The sequence below is a fragment of the Poecilia reticulata genome, chromosome 11 (genome assembly GCF_904066995.2).
Source record: "Poecilia reticulata chromosome 11, P_reticulata-male-v2, whole genome shotgun sequence".
In the NCBI taxonomy this organism is placed as follows: Eukaryota; Metazoa; Chordata; class Actinopteri; order Cyprinodontiformes; family Poeciliidae; genus Poecilia; species Poecilia reticulata.
This window is the reverse complement of record NC_088840.1, coordinates 21,547,307-21,560,766: the sequence shown is the minus strand read 5'-3', so window position 1 is coordinate 21,560,766 and position 13,460 is coordinate 21,547,307. Positions and strand designations below refer to the sequence as shown.

Here is a 13,460-nt window from a genome sequence, read left to right as displayed (position 1 = left end):
ACTTCTTAAGACGCGAGTTCAGTTTTCTTCTGGGTTCAATTCCCAGCCCAGGGTCTTTCTGCTTTGAGTTTGCATGTTCTCCCTGTGCATGGTGGGTTCTTTCCGGGTTCGAAGCGGGTGTGTCAGAAACCCTTTGAAGTTGTAATTCCAGTTCTAGGACATGCCACAGTTACAAGGAAGCACAGATCGCAAAGCGCTTGCTTCCTGGAGAGTTCAAAACTAAACCTGTTTACTGCAATTAGTCTGGTGAATTAGACACGAGAATAAAGTATCTGGTCAAACTGTTTATTGTAGGATAATAAACAGGCAAACTTCATGTTTAAAGGTCTAGAAGAGTTAAAGTAAAATAAAGGTAAAGGGAGCTAAAAAAAAAAACTGCCTTTACCTGGTAGTTTGTAAATGTACTCACACAGATTAAACAACTTTATAGTGACAAATATAAAGGCACTGTCATTGTGTTCATCATTTCTAACAGATTACTGGCATGCTGGCTTTGATAGACAAAGGAAACACACCTCCTGACAGCAGGTTCCTCCCTCACGCTTCAGTACATTGTTTTAAGGTTGGCTGATCAACCAATGACAACATCAGACGTAACAAAAAAATGCAGTATAAAAGCAGAGATCAACATGCAAACACACGGTACACCCTGCCGCTCAGCTTTTTGAGTGTTTAGAAACAAGACAACCAGTCAGGTAAAAATGTTTTCTGTATTATTGTTTAATGTTGTACAATTACAGTGCAGATTTTCTCAGATAAAATAGTTTTATTTTTCTTGTGCAGAATGCTTTTGGTTGCCGTCTTTGTTCTGCTTGCTGCTTCTGCTGCGGCCGATCGTAAGTCTCCATGTTACCAGAAGTTAAAACATCAGAGGGTTTTCAAAACAGATATTTTGTTTATTCATTTCTAAGCATCTGATTCGTATTTTTAAAAGTAACATGTTTGTTTTTCCCCATTCCAGTCAGGCCACACTACTCGTTCTCCTCACCCATTGGGTCGGGAGGTGGGAGCTCCTACGTGATCACCGGAGAGGGAAGGATCACCGCTGTGAGAGTTTGGGAATATTATTCCAATTACATCCGAGCGTAAGTTGGCAAGACATTTTCTGCATATTCTGCTACTATTTTTTTTTAAATAGACAACCATGATGAAAAAAATCCAAAAAATCTCCAAGCAGATTTCTCAAAGATGTGAGGTCCAAAAATTAATCTTTGGAATCAGCAGGCTCGTTTTAATACACTGCAAAAATCACAAACATATTTGTGGTCTGGTTTCTAGTATTATACTTGAAATAACACAAAACTACTTACAAGCAAGTTTTCTGCAGTATACAGGAGCTTGTTTTAAATCAATTATTTCTTAAAATTGGTAAAACAGAAGGATTATTTCACTTATAACAAGACATTTTCGCCATGTTTTAAGTGAACTAGAACTTTTTCATCAATATTAAGGAATTATTGACTTAAAACAGAGCCCCATGTCTTATATTATTCCAAGTATTTGCACTAGAAACTAGACCAAAAATACTTGGTAAGGTTTTGTGTATTTGCAGTGTATTAAGCCTGTTGCCTGTTCACAGATCAGGTTTTGGCGCTACAAATTAGACCAAAAATACTTGCATTTTTACGGCGGTGTAGCTGTAAAAATCAATTTCCCCTGCATTTATTCAAAGTATTTCTCTCTTTTTCTCCAGCATCCAGTTCCGGTACGGATACCTCTGGTCTCCGATTGTTGGCTACACATACGGGGACGCCCAGGAACTTGAGCTGTACGACGGAGAAGCCATCATCCAGATTTCTGGAAAGTATTCCTCCTACCTGCAGTCCATCGTCTTCACAACCAGCCGGGGCCGCTTCCTGTCTGTGGGTCAGCCATCTGGCACTTCCTTCAACATGTACCCGGATCACCCCGAGGCAGAGCTGATCTTCATCAGCGGCCATGTGAACGGAGGTCTCACCTCCTTGGGGTCCCACTGGGCGATCGTTGATCCGACCTTGAGCCCAACCAACAGCTCCTACGGACATTAAGGCCTGAGGAAACGACAGATGTTGGGATCTGAAATCTGATTCACAGCTTTTTTTACTGCACTGGTTTAATTGCAATGTGGTGATTAAGACACTTGAAGGATTTCTTTTGATTAATCAATAATAAAAACAATGCATCCTTCAAGTGATCGTCATCAGAAATTTAATTAAAGATCAAATCTGCTGGGTTTTTGTTCTTGCACTTATGTAAATGTGTTAAAATCTATTTTTTTCTGAAAATACTGAACACAATAATGTTTATGTTAACTGTTGACTTTAAAATATGATTTATGAATAAACTGCATCTGCCTTCATTTTTAAAAAAACTATTTGTGGTATTTTTCAGTGAAGACGGCCATTAACGGCATGTTAAAAATATCTCCCAGTTAAGTTTATTACAGCATTCAGCCTTATATTCATAATTAAACATATATCATGTTCTGCAATATTTTACCTTTTCAACAGTTAATGAGTTTGTAGTTTAATTCTTGCAGTTTATCATATATTTTTAATTGGAGATCAATTTGTTCAGCACATTAGCAAACTGTGACCAAGATCTGCTGAATTTGTGATAAATGATTTGGATATTAATGCAGCACAAAATAAAGAACAATAGGTGAACACATAAAAACAACTACATAAGAAGTGAATAAACTTCTTATCTAGTTGGATAGAAAAATTACAAATGGTCAAAACTGTGATTTATCAAATACAAACCAACATCAACATTGCACTTTAATTTACCAGAAAACTGGAGGTTGTGAGCACAAATCAGCTGCCGTAAAAAAGTACAATAAGCTCCAAGTCAGAATAAAAGAATAAAACTCTATGCTCTCTATAGCAGGGGTGTCCAAAATGTGGCCCAGGGGCCATTTGGGGCCCTCAAAGTGATTTTGTCTGACCCTCGACCACAATACAAAAATGGCAGAAACTTGTTTTTCCAGCTCAATGTTGAAGGTTGATGGAGTTAAAGAAATCGTCCAGTAAAATGTTCACCGACTTTCAAAAAAGATGCAAATTAAAGTCTCCTAAACGTTCTCCTTTAATTAAATTTCATAGTAAACAAAACCACAAACACTCGTTGGCTTTTACTTTGACGCATCCTTCTAGTAAACTCCAGTAAATAAAGCAAAACTTTGTGAAAAATCAGCAGCAACATAGCCCGTTATTGAGAATAAACAACAAAAATCCAGACGAAGATAAAAGAAAAAATATCGACGTTTCAAATATAGTTTTAATAGTTATTTAAACAAGACAAACCTGCTAGATTTTAAACTTCAAAAACACTTAAGGAATTTTGTTCTTGTGTCTTGTATAAATATCTTAGTATGCTTAAAATAAGACAAAACTACTTTACAAGTAACATTTCAACAAGAACTCAGCTTCAAGTTTTTAAATAAACAATTCTTTAATATTCATGAAACAGTTCTAGTTCCACTGACAGATTAATTTACATGTAAAATAGGAAAAATGTCTTGATATAAGAGAAATAATCTGCCAATGGAACAAGTGATTGTGATTATTGTTTTGTAAATTGAGGGGTGACTTTGTCTTTCTGTGTAAATAATTTGCATTTGAAGGACAAAATAATGCTAACTTATATGTTCATCCAAAGTAATTTCACCTGCTTTTCTGTCTTATCCTTTTGAAAACTTTATTAAACATGAATGTTGCAAAGGAAAACTCACCATTATGTTAACCATTTCATGAGGAAATTCTTTTACCCACATAAACAAAACCACTGATCACAGCTTCAGTCTATCTTACATTTTCTAAAAACCTACCACCATGTTGTTTTGCTTCAAACACTACACATTAAAAAATGCCATTTTGCTCTAACACCAAATAATTAAAATATTTTCTCCTTATCTGATGGTCAGATAAGTTTTACCCAGGTTAAATTGAAAGTTCATCCAGTTATTTCCACTTTCGGTTTAAAGGATCCTGCTTGTAGATTTGAGTGAATCTTCATCGGCGCAGACAGAGAGTTTGCATAATGTAGCATGAGATTAAGTAATGTTAGTATTTGGTCATTGCTGCAATTACTGAGTTGTTGTGTCGGTGGACATGTGAAGCAAGCTTTCTCAGCATACTGTCAGGCAGATATTTAAAGAGGAAAAGCAAAGGATCAGCAGTGCTTACCAGTAACTGATGATGTCATCGATGCTATGAAATGTCGTCTCTGCTGAAGTCTGAGCTGAAAGAATACTCAAACATATTTTTACAAAGATTTTAGGAGTTTAGCAACAAATTTTGATTTCCGCTATAATTTCTCTGACTTCGGTTCAGCTGGTAGCACCGTTGCCTTGTTGCAGGAAAGTCCTGTGTTTGGATCCCAGACTGGCGTCTGTCTGCACGCAGATGTATGGCTGTATGACACAGGCCTGCTTTCATTGCCTGTTGAGTGTTTTGTGTCAGTTTTGCATCTGACAACAAAGATCATTGTTTTGTACTGGGTTGTTTTGAGTTATTTTTGAGGTTTGATAATTATTCTGTGTTCTTTGGTGTTTTTCTTTTTCTCTCGTGCCATTTTATCTCTCTATCTCTTCTCACACCTGTTAATGAGCCCAGGAGTTTTGTTCCACCATTCACCTTCAGTATTTAAACCCTTCTCCTGCTCACAATTTGCTGATTCCTCCTGTTATTTTCCCTGTTTCTTCCCCATTTGGATTTTTCCTTGGATTTATGGTTTCTGTTCTGCTCTGGCTCCTTGTGATTTTTTTTAAGCATGTCCTTCGTTTTTTCATTAAACATTCTTCATTTATTCAACGTCTCTGCTTTTGGTTCCACCATCAAAACACACATCATGACGATCATTGAGTATTTTATGTCCTGAGAGTTACTGGATTTCATCATTGACATTGATGGCAGACTTCAGGTTGAGATAAGAAAAACTCTGAAAGACGACAGGTTCTGTACAGGTCGTTTTCTTTAGCTCCAATTAAATGTTCAGGAAATAATTTTTCACCCTGAACTCAGCAAAAAATCTTAACCTCACTTACTTTTAATAAATAGGCAGTTTTCCTGGAAGCATTTGCTGATCCAGTTCTTAGAAGTACATAGCGACATATTTCTAGAGACAGTGCATGATAACTCGTGAAGAAGTTGTATTTCCTGTTACATCTAATACCAAAGCCAGAGGAAAAACAAGTTAACACTGTAGTAAACATTTGACTCTATGCATTAAAACAACAGGACTAAAGTTAGTGTACCACACTGTTGGTAAACAATGTTTTTTAATGAAAGGTGTTAATTTCCTGCAACACATCAGACTAAACTGGATTCACTGGCGGAACCAGGAAGGTAATGAGTGGGAAATCTGTAGAAATATACCTGGGGGTGTGCCACACACATAAAAGACCTATGTGCTGAAGGAGTGAGATGAGTAGCTGAAAGAGGAACAGCTGGTCACATCTGCTACCACTCTAAGTCTGAAGAGGCATCGGAAGAAAATTGTAAGTACCTGCTTTAAAAATTTGTATTACCGTATTTTCCGCACTATAATGCGCACCTAAAAACCTTCAATTTCCTGAAAAGCCCACAGTGCGCCTTATAATCCGGTGTGCTTTATATATGGACCAATATTGAGCCACAACAGGTCTAGCAACTACGGTAAGCAGCTTCATTTTCGCCCGTAGAAGAAGAAGCGCGTGGTGCATGCTGGGATAGTTGTCAGAACGCTGGTTTGTTAATAAAGTTTGACTGACCTATCTACCTACCGACCGTCTAGAATCAGGTCGTCTGCAGGTCATTTAGCACCACTTTCTCCATGAACATGCTGTGCGCGAACGGAGAAGGGTGACCATCGTCCGGTCACGCCCCGGCCCAGTCGCGGAAGGCTCTCCTCGCTGACCGGAGTCGGACTGTTTGGTGGCCATTCCGTTCAGGGCAGCTCCATCTAGTGAATGCATAACGTAACTCCAGCCTCTACTGTACCGTCTATTCTATGCACCTTATAATGCGGTGCGCCTTAGATATGAGAAAAGTTTTAAAATAGGCCATTCATGGAAGGTGCGCCTTATAGTGCGGAAAATATGATACTCAGAAAATTATCAGTTGTTAGACACTCTTGATGCGTTAACCCTAATATTTCCTAACTTTCCTGCAGGTTTGTGGTGCTAATCCTGAAAAAATCTTTACTAGACATGTAAATAAAAACGTTTTTTAATGTCAGCTTATTAATTACATGATCTAAATGAAGTCCTGTTCCACATAGAGGTCTGAGTCATTATCAATTTCTTTTACAGAATGCATTACGTTGCTATCTTTGCTCTGCTGACGGCTTGTGCCTTGGCTGATGGTAAGTGAGTAACTAAATAACTGATATATGCTGTATTTCACTATGTTTCAACATTTAAAAAACACATAGACCTCATGTAGACATGAGTCACTGTTGAGTCTGTGCAAAACCCTGAGAAGTCAATACACTGCAAAAAAGCAATTCTTATTAGTTTTAGTCTAGTTTCTAGAGAAAATATCTTATTACACTTGAATAAGACAAAACTAACTTACAAGTAACTTATCAGCAACATATGGAAACTTGTAGTCAATAATTCCTTAATATTGATGAAAAAACACTAGTTCAATTGACAGATAAATTTACTTGTAACGAGACAATTTCCCCATGATAAAAGTGGAATAATCTGCCAATTTAACTAGCATTTTTTCACCAATATTAAGGAATTATTGACTAAAAACAAGCCTCTATGTCAAGATTTGGGTGGAAGTGGTGAGGGAAATGCTGAGACCCAGGTAAGATGATGAATTTAATGAGGAAGAACACAGTCCTGAATCAGGCGGCACGGCACCAAATTAGCACACAGCTAACACCGGTAGCAACTGACATGAAAGACTGGACAGCAACAAGCAACCTCAGGACTTAACAGTTCTACTGCGGAAACTGACTCACAAAGACGTTAGACGACTGACGTATGACGAGGATCCGACGAAGAACACAGACAACAGGTGAGACTAAATACACATGGGGTCATCAAGGGAACGAGACACACCTGGGAGACAATCAACGGGGAAAGACGCAGAGACAGACTCACAGGGAACAGGATCACACAGAAAAACTCAAAAATAAATACACAGAAATACGGATCACGACACTCTATAGCTTGCTTACATGTTACTTTTAAGTTAATTTCATTTTAATTCAAGTATACTGAGATATTTTCACTAGAAACTAGACAAAAACTAATTGTTAAGACTGTGCATTGCTTAGAATTGGAATTAAAAAACACATAAATCATCACATATTTAGCCAATCAGAGCCACCATGCATAATGCAAAAAGAAATATCCTTGATCTAAATTAGATCCCTTATAATAAATAAAACGTTAATGCACATCTATGTGTTAATTTGTTTCTATGCAGATTAATGGGTTCAGAGCTGTGTATCATCTAGAGCCGTGAAATTAATCTTGTTACTTGTTCTAATCTGGGCTAATGAGAGCATTTAGATATTAAACAAGATGGGCTCTAAGATGGAACCATGAGGTACTCCACATGTGATTTTTGTCATCTCGGATGAATAGTTACTTTTTGACACAGAGAAGTTCCTGCTTTTTAATCAAGACTCAAACCAGGTAAGTACTGGTCCAGACCCAAACGTTGTACACTGAGGTCCAACAGCACCAGCACCGTGGTTCTGAAACAGTTTTTATTTTTCAAACACAATGAGTGTCAGTAGTGCGGTGAGCATGAACACCTGACAAGATAAGATCCTGCCTGGTATTCAGGAAATGGCTGATGTCCAAACGTTGAGTTGTTAAGAGTAACCAGTCAATGTCTACCAAACCTGATGGTCCGGTAGACTGGGTTCAGTTGGGACCAAAATTGCAACATTTGTTGCATTTTCAGCTGGTGCGGTTCCCTTTCACACTCTGTCCTAGATATTATGATAATAGACGAAGCAGAAAAGACGGAAGAAACGATCAAGAAGAAAGAATTACCAATAGCTTGTGAAAAATCAAGACTGGACCCACTGGTGATCAAAGTGCTCCAGATATTCACCATGTCATTCTGAGGCGGATATTAATCCCTTTGTATTATTTTTGTCTTTGAAGACGCCCATTACTCCTTCTCTAAGTCTGTGGGACAAGGAGGCGGTACCGCGTACAGCATCGTCGGGGACGGCAGAATCACCGCCATTAGAGTATGGGAGGTCTACAGCAACTACATCTACGGGTAAATATTTGAAAGTTACGATCAGGCACTAAAAACACTTGGGCTACGTTCACACTGCAGCCTGATTCTGACCTAAATCTGATATATTTTTGCCATAATGTGATCTGTGTCTGGGCTTTTCATGATAGTCTGAATAAAACGGATCAGACCCAGGCTACTTGGATATCCGATACAAATCTAATCTGAGTATGTACTTCCAGGTCGCGTTCATCCGACCTGAACGTCACTGATACTCGACAAACGACATTATTTTGCGCTTTCAGGTCACATAAAAGTCGCATATATTCGGAAATTCGGATTTTACAAACATCTGAATTGATCATTAAAGCCTGCAATGTGAACAAAAATATAGACAATATTTTTTTTAGCTTACTGTCTTTTTATGACTAAATGAATTCCATTCCACAAATATTTCCAATGTAACTTGAAGGTTCCATCTATATATTCTTCCTAAATCATCCCAGATCAACATGTGACACCTCACTTTCTGTTTCCTTCAGTTTCCAGCTCTGCTACGGAGCCGTTTGGACTCCGGTTGTCGGCTACGTGTCTGGCGAACCCAACGAGCTGCGTCTGTACGACGACGAAAGAATCGTCCAGGTGTCTGGGAAGTACGCTCAGTACATCCAGTCGCTGATCTTCGTCACAGACAAAGGCCGCTCCCTGCACATGGGCCAGCCCGCCGGCACCGCCTTCAACATGTATCCGACCCACCCAGACGCCGAGCTGCGCTTCCTCAGCGGCCAGGTCAACGGGCCGCCCACTTCCTTCCAGGCCCACTGGGCCGTTTTCGATACTGACAGCAGTGAGACTAACTGAGTAACGGTGAAATAAATGGCTGCCATGTTCAAACTGATATTCTCTCCACATTGTTTGAATGATTTTGACTTTAATTTGCTGAATTTTTATTCATATATTAAAATTTTGATTAAAATCTGCTTTAATGAGAAGACAGTTCATATTTAGTTTCACTGGAAATGTTCATTTTGCATTTTGCTCTGCAAGTTCAAAGTAAATGATTTTAGTATTCATGAAAAATACTAATGTGTTTCTTGTTATGTCTGTGAATCCTAAATATTCTGCAACCTGTATTTCTGTCTGACTTTGGTTCCATTTGGTTCATGATTTTATTTGTCAATGAAAACTTTAATAAAAACTAATCAGAATATATATGTGGCTGGATTTTCTTTTTTTTCTACACAAACAAACAAACATGGCTTCCTACATTTAAAAACGGCCCAGTTTAGTTCTAGCTTGTGTTTACAGTTAACGTTTATTATTGTTCTTACACTAAAAATAAATAAACACCCCAGAGCTCATCCAACTGTTGGATTGCAACTGATCAATGTATTATTATTATTTTTTTATTTTTTTACCACGGAAGAAAATATTGGTGGATTTTTAGTTATTCTGTGAGAAACGTGGACGGATCCAGTCCATCACAGAACAAACACACTCACACTATAAATCAATCAATTTTTTAATTAGACATTATATCATGTTATGAGTGAAATAATCTGCCAGTGGAGCTAGTACTTTTCCATCGATATTAAGGAATTATTGATTTAAAACAAGCTCCTATTTCTTGCTCAAATGTTACTTGTGAGTTAGTTTTGTCTCATTTCAAGTGCAGTAAGATATTTGCACTAGAATCAGCTTTTGAAGGGTATTAAAACGACTCCCTGCAGAATCTGGGGCTGAGGATGATGGAATGACCTTCAGTTGTGACCTTCGACCCAATGGTCTCTTCTGGTCGGTCTGTTCAGGCAAGAGTTACCAAAACAAACATGTCGGCCGACTTGTAACAAATTGTGTTTAAAGACTGAGGTGCTGGTTTTTTAGTTACGACAGAAATAACAGACTAAAAACAGATTTTCTTACTTTCATGCAAAGTAAGAAAATCTTTGCATGATTTTCTTACTTTGCAAGAAGTAAGAAAATAATTTCATCTGGAGCATTTGATCCAGTTTTAGATAAAATGGACATGTAGAACTAAACTATGACCGTTTCCTGAAGACTTGATCTGTTTTAATGCAATTCCTGGAAGTTCAAGTGAGATTACGCAGAGATGTGGCGCCTGACAACTGCACAGATGAGAAAAAAGTGAGATTTCCAGTTTCATCTCATGACATGAAGAAGAAAAAGCTCAAGTTGACTCTGCAAACATCAGACTACCTCTCTTAATCCCACAGATCTAATCTGACAGCACTAATTTGTTTTTTTGTAACAGTGCCAGTAAGAGTGGCTGAGTTAGTAGGCGTACCATGCATACTTTCAATTCATTTCTGACAATGCTTGGTGTTGAAAGGTGTGTCTTTTCAGGAAGATATCAGATTGAAACAGTTCCCATCTGCCAATGAGAACCCGGAAAGTAATCAGCGGGAATTACCTAGAAAATGTGCTTGAAGTCATTCCATACTGGCATAAAGTCATTGCTAGCGCCGCGTAGCATGTAAGAGCAGAAAGGAAGAGCTGGACACGGATTCTGAAATCTTGAAACATTTGAAACACTGTGAGTGTCTCGTTTTTTAAAATTGTGTTTATTATTGCGTTTAGTTGGATTTATGTGCTAAACGATCAGCAGTGGTAACACGTACAAATATTTCCTCCTCAGGTTTTCTTTGCTCCTCTTGCAAACAGTCGATCAGAAACGTAAGAAGTATTTCTGCTTTCTCTGTAATTGTAATATTTATATGAACTGAATAAATCCCTGCTGAATCAGGATTAATTTGTTTCACAGAATGCGTTTCATTGCTGTCCTTGCTCTCCTGACGGCCTGTGCTCTGGCTGAGGGTAAGAGAGCAGATGACATTCAACTCTACACTTTAGAAATGTGTTTATAGAAAGACTTATTCCACCAGAGTGAAACTGAAGTGTTAGTTTTCCTGTGATGTTCATGGTTTTGCTGGTATTTTTACTGCTTCCCCTGCAGACTCTCATTACTCGTTCTCGCCGTCGGTGGGAGGTGGAGGAGGTTCCTCGTACAGCGTGGTCGGGGATGGCAGGATCACCGCCGTCAGAGTGTGGGAGCTCTCCAGCAACTACATCTACGGGTGATTGTTCAAGATTAGAAATCGATCACGACGATTTGGGATTTTTCTGTCAGTCTTTGACTTTCTAGCGCTTTGACTTGAATTTCATTTATTCTTAAGCACCATAAAAAAACCAACTAAATCATTTTACTCTCTTAACTTTCTGCATAACCTGGAGATTTAACTGGCTAAACAATGAAACATAGTTAAATCTGGGGTGCAGAACTTTTATTTAAAAATATGTTTTTGTTTTTAAAATATGATCATCTAAATGAGACAAATAATCTGTGAAAAAATAAAGCTGCTCTGCCTTCTCACAGAAATACACAGCTCAGTCCAAAACAACCAGAGCCAGGAGGAGGGTCTCAGCGATGTCAATCATGCTTGTGTATATGCTGCTCTCACCCCAACCTTTGCTCTCAGTCTATTCGCAGAGCCTGTGATGAATGCTAAGGCTAGTTAGCATGGCCATCGATGACGGCAGATAAACGGTTTTTCTGGAACGGTAAATTGTTTCTCTGCTTTTAGCAAATTGAGCAGCGCGATCACAAGGTTGATTGACAGCGCTAAGACCCTCCTCCTGGCTCTGATTGGTTGTCTTTAATCTGGACGGTGTAATAATAATAACTAAATGACAGCTCAGGGAAGAGGTGGAGGAGATCAATCTTTTCACATTAAAATGTCACAACATGGTGACTGTTTTAGGAAATACGTAATAAACATATATATTTTTAATAAAAGTTACATACTGCAGCTTTAAAACAAAGATTTCTCAAAAACAGATCAAAGCTACAAAGCTTTCTCTTCCTGCATTTATGATGTTTTAAAGGTGCAGTATGTAACTTTTATTAAAAATGTATATGTTCATTACATATTTCCTAAAACGGTCACCATGTTGTGACACATAATCCGTGAAAAGATCAATCCTAGTCTCCACCTACTCCCTGAGCTATTACTGCCATCTAAATAAATGCAGTTCTTGACCAAAAGCAACCAATGAGAGCCAGGGCGAAGGTCTTAGTGGTGTCAATTACACGTATGTATCCGTTGCTAAATGTGCTAATTTCGGAGAAAATCTGTTTATCTGCACGACAGGCTCTGCTTTCTGGAAGACACCGTAGTGTAGCAGAGATCAATTGGGGAGAACAGCAAACGCAAGGATGATTGACAGCACTAAGACCCACCTCCTCGCTCTGATTGGTTGTTTCTAGTTGGCACTGGGAGGAGACAGAAGAGCTTGATTTTTTTTCATAGATTTTCTGCCTCATACCAAACTGTCACAACTAACATGTTTAAAAAGTTTTTATATAAAGGTTACATATTGCAGCTTTAAGCTAGTGAAAGTTTAAATTTAAGATCTATACACTATATATCTAGGTTGTTATCTTCACAAATGTAATAAACTCCTCCTGTCCCCCTCAGCTTCCAGGTCCAGTATGAATTGTCCGGCTGGACTCCGGTTGTCGGCTACGTTTCCGGCGAAGCCAACGTGTTGGAGCTGAACGACGATGAGAGGATCATCCAGATCTCTGGGAAATACACGCACTACATCCAGTCGCTCATCTTTGTCACCAACAAAGGCCGCTCCCTGCAGGTCGGCCAGCCGTCCGGCTATTCCTTCAACATGTATCCGACCCACCGAGACGCCGAGCTGCGCTTCCTGAGTGGCAGGGTCAGTGGGCCGCCCTCTGCCCTCCAGGCCCACTGGGCCGTCATGGACTCTGACTTCACTGATGATTAATGATGAAGAAAAAACAATGATGCAATGCTGCTAATTTCACTTAAATGATGTACATTTTCCCACACTTTACAGCTGATTGTGTATCATTCATTTTTAAATCACCGCTTTGATTGACTTTTAAATTAAGACTAAACTAAGTATACATGTAGGTATTCCATAAAACAGCCTACTTTATTCCCTTTTTTCCTAAATATAAAGATAAATGCTTCTATTAAACTATATGTATAATTTGGTAAAGGGAGTGTGTTATATTGTCTGTTTCTTTCTTTTTGAAAGTTAAACATTCTTGTGTTGTTCTTTCATTAAAGCAAAATGAATTGATAAAATTAATCGCTTCATATTTGTGCCTGCTTCCTTTTTTGTACACACAGATGAACTAACAAACATGGAGACAATATTTCACTTTGCAGGGTATTTTTGATGTTTTTTGTGGCTTCAACAACAACTTGATGTGGCAAAAGAAGAAAAACT

The 13,460-nt window shown here is 38.5% G+C and overlaps 3 protein-coding genes across 4 annotated transcripts; all 3 read left to right on the top strand.

Moving 5' to 3' along the window:
• Nucleotides 1–607: 607 nt before the first annotated feature.
• Nucleotides 608–2,338, top strand: LOC103472624 (zymogen granule membrane protein 16-like). The gene is made up of 4 exons (XM_008422381.2): nucleotides 608–695; nucleotides 784–836; nucleotides 962–1,085; nucleotides 1,694–2,338. The coding sequence occupies exons 2-4, from the start codon at nucleotides 785–787 to the stop codon at nucleotides 2,025–2,027; spliced, it is 510 nt and encodes a 169-aa protein (XP_008420603.1). The 5' UTR covers nucleotides 608–695; nucleotide 784; the 3' UTR covers nucleotides 2,028–2,338.
• A 2,827-nt stretch (nucleotides 2,339–5,165) lies between these two features.
• Nucleotides 5,166–9,386, top strand: LOC103472626 (zymogen granule membrane protein 16-like). 2 transcript variants are annotated; one of them, XM_008422383.3, is made up of 5 exons: nucleotides 5,170–5,479; nucleotides 6,133–6,171; nucleotides 6,272–6,324; nucleotides 8,096–8,216; nucleotides 8,717–9,386. In XM_008422383.3, exons 3-5 carry the CDS (start codon nucleotides 6,273–6,275, stop codon nucleotides 9,033–9,035), a joined length of 492 nt encoding a protein of 163 aa, XP_008420605.1. In that variant the 5' UTR covers nucleotides 5,170–5,479; nucleotides 6,133–6,171; nucleotide 6,272; the 3' UTR covers nucleotides 9,036–9,386. The 2 variants fall into 2 exon arrangements, with proteins under 2 accessions (XP_081468681.1, XP_008420605.1); XM_081612555.1 differs by lacking the exon at nucleotides 6,133–6,171 and having other exon boundaries at nucleotides 5,166–5,479.
• A 1,153-nt stretch (nucleotides 9,387–10,539) lies between these two features.
• On the top strand, nucleotides 10,540–13,319 carry LOC103472625 (zymogen granule membrane protein 16-like). The gene is made up of 5 exons (XM_008422382.2): nucleotides 10,540–10,728; nucleotides 10,831–10,868; nucleotides 10,957–11,009; nucleotides 11,149–11,269; nucleotides 12,671–13,319. Exons 3-5 carry the CDS (start codon nucleotides 10,958–10,960, stop codon nucleotides 12,987–12,989), a joined length of 492 nt encoding a protein of 163 aa, XP_008420604.2. The 5' UTR covers nucleotides 10,540–10,728; nucleotides 10,831–10,868; nucleotide 10,957; the 3' UTR covers nucleotides 12,990–13,319.
• Nucleotides 13,320–13,460: the final 141 nt, after the last annotated feature.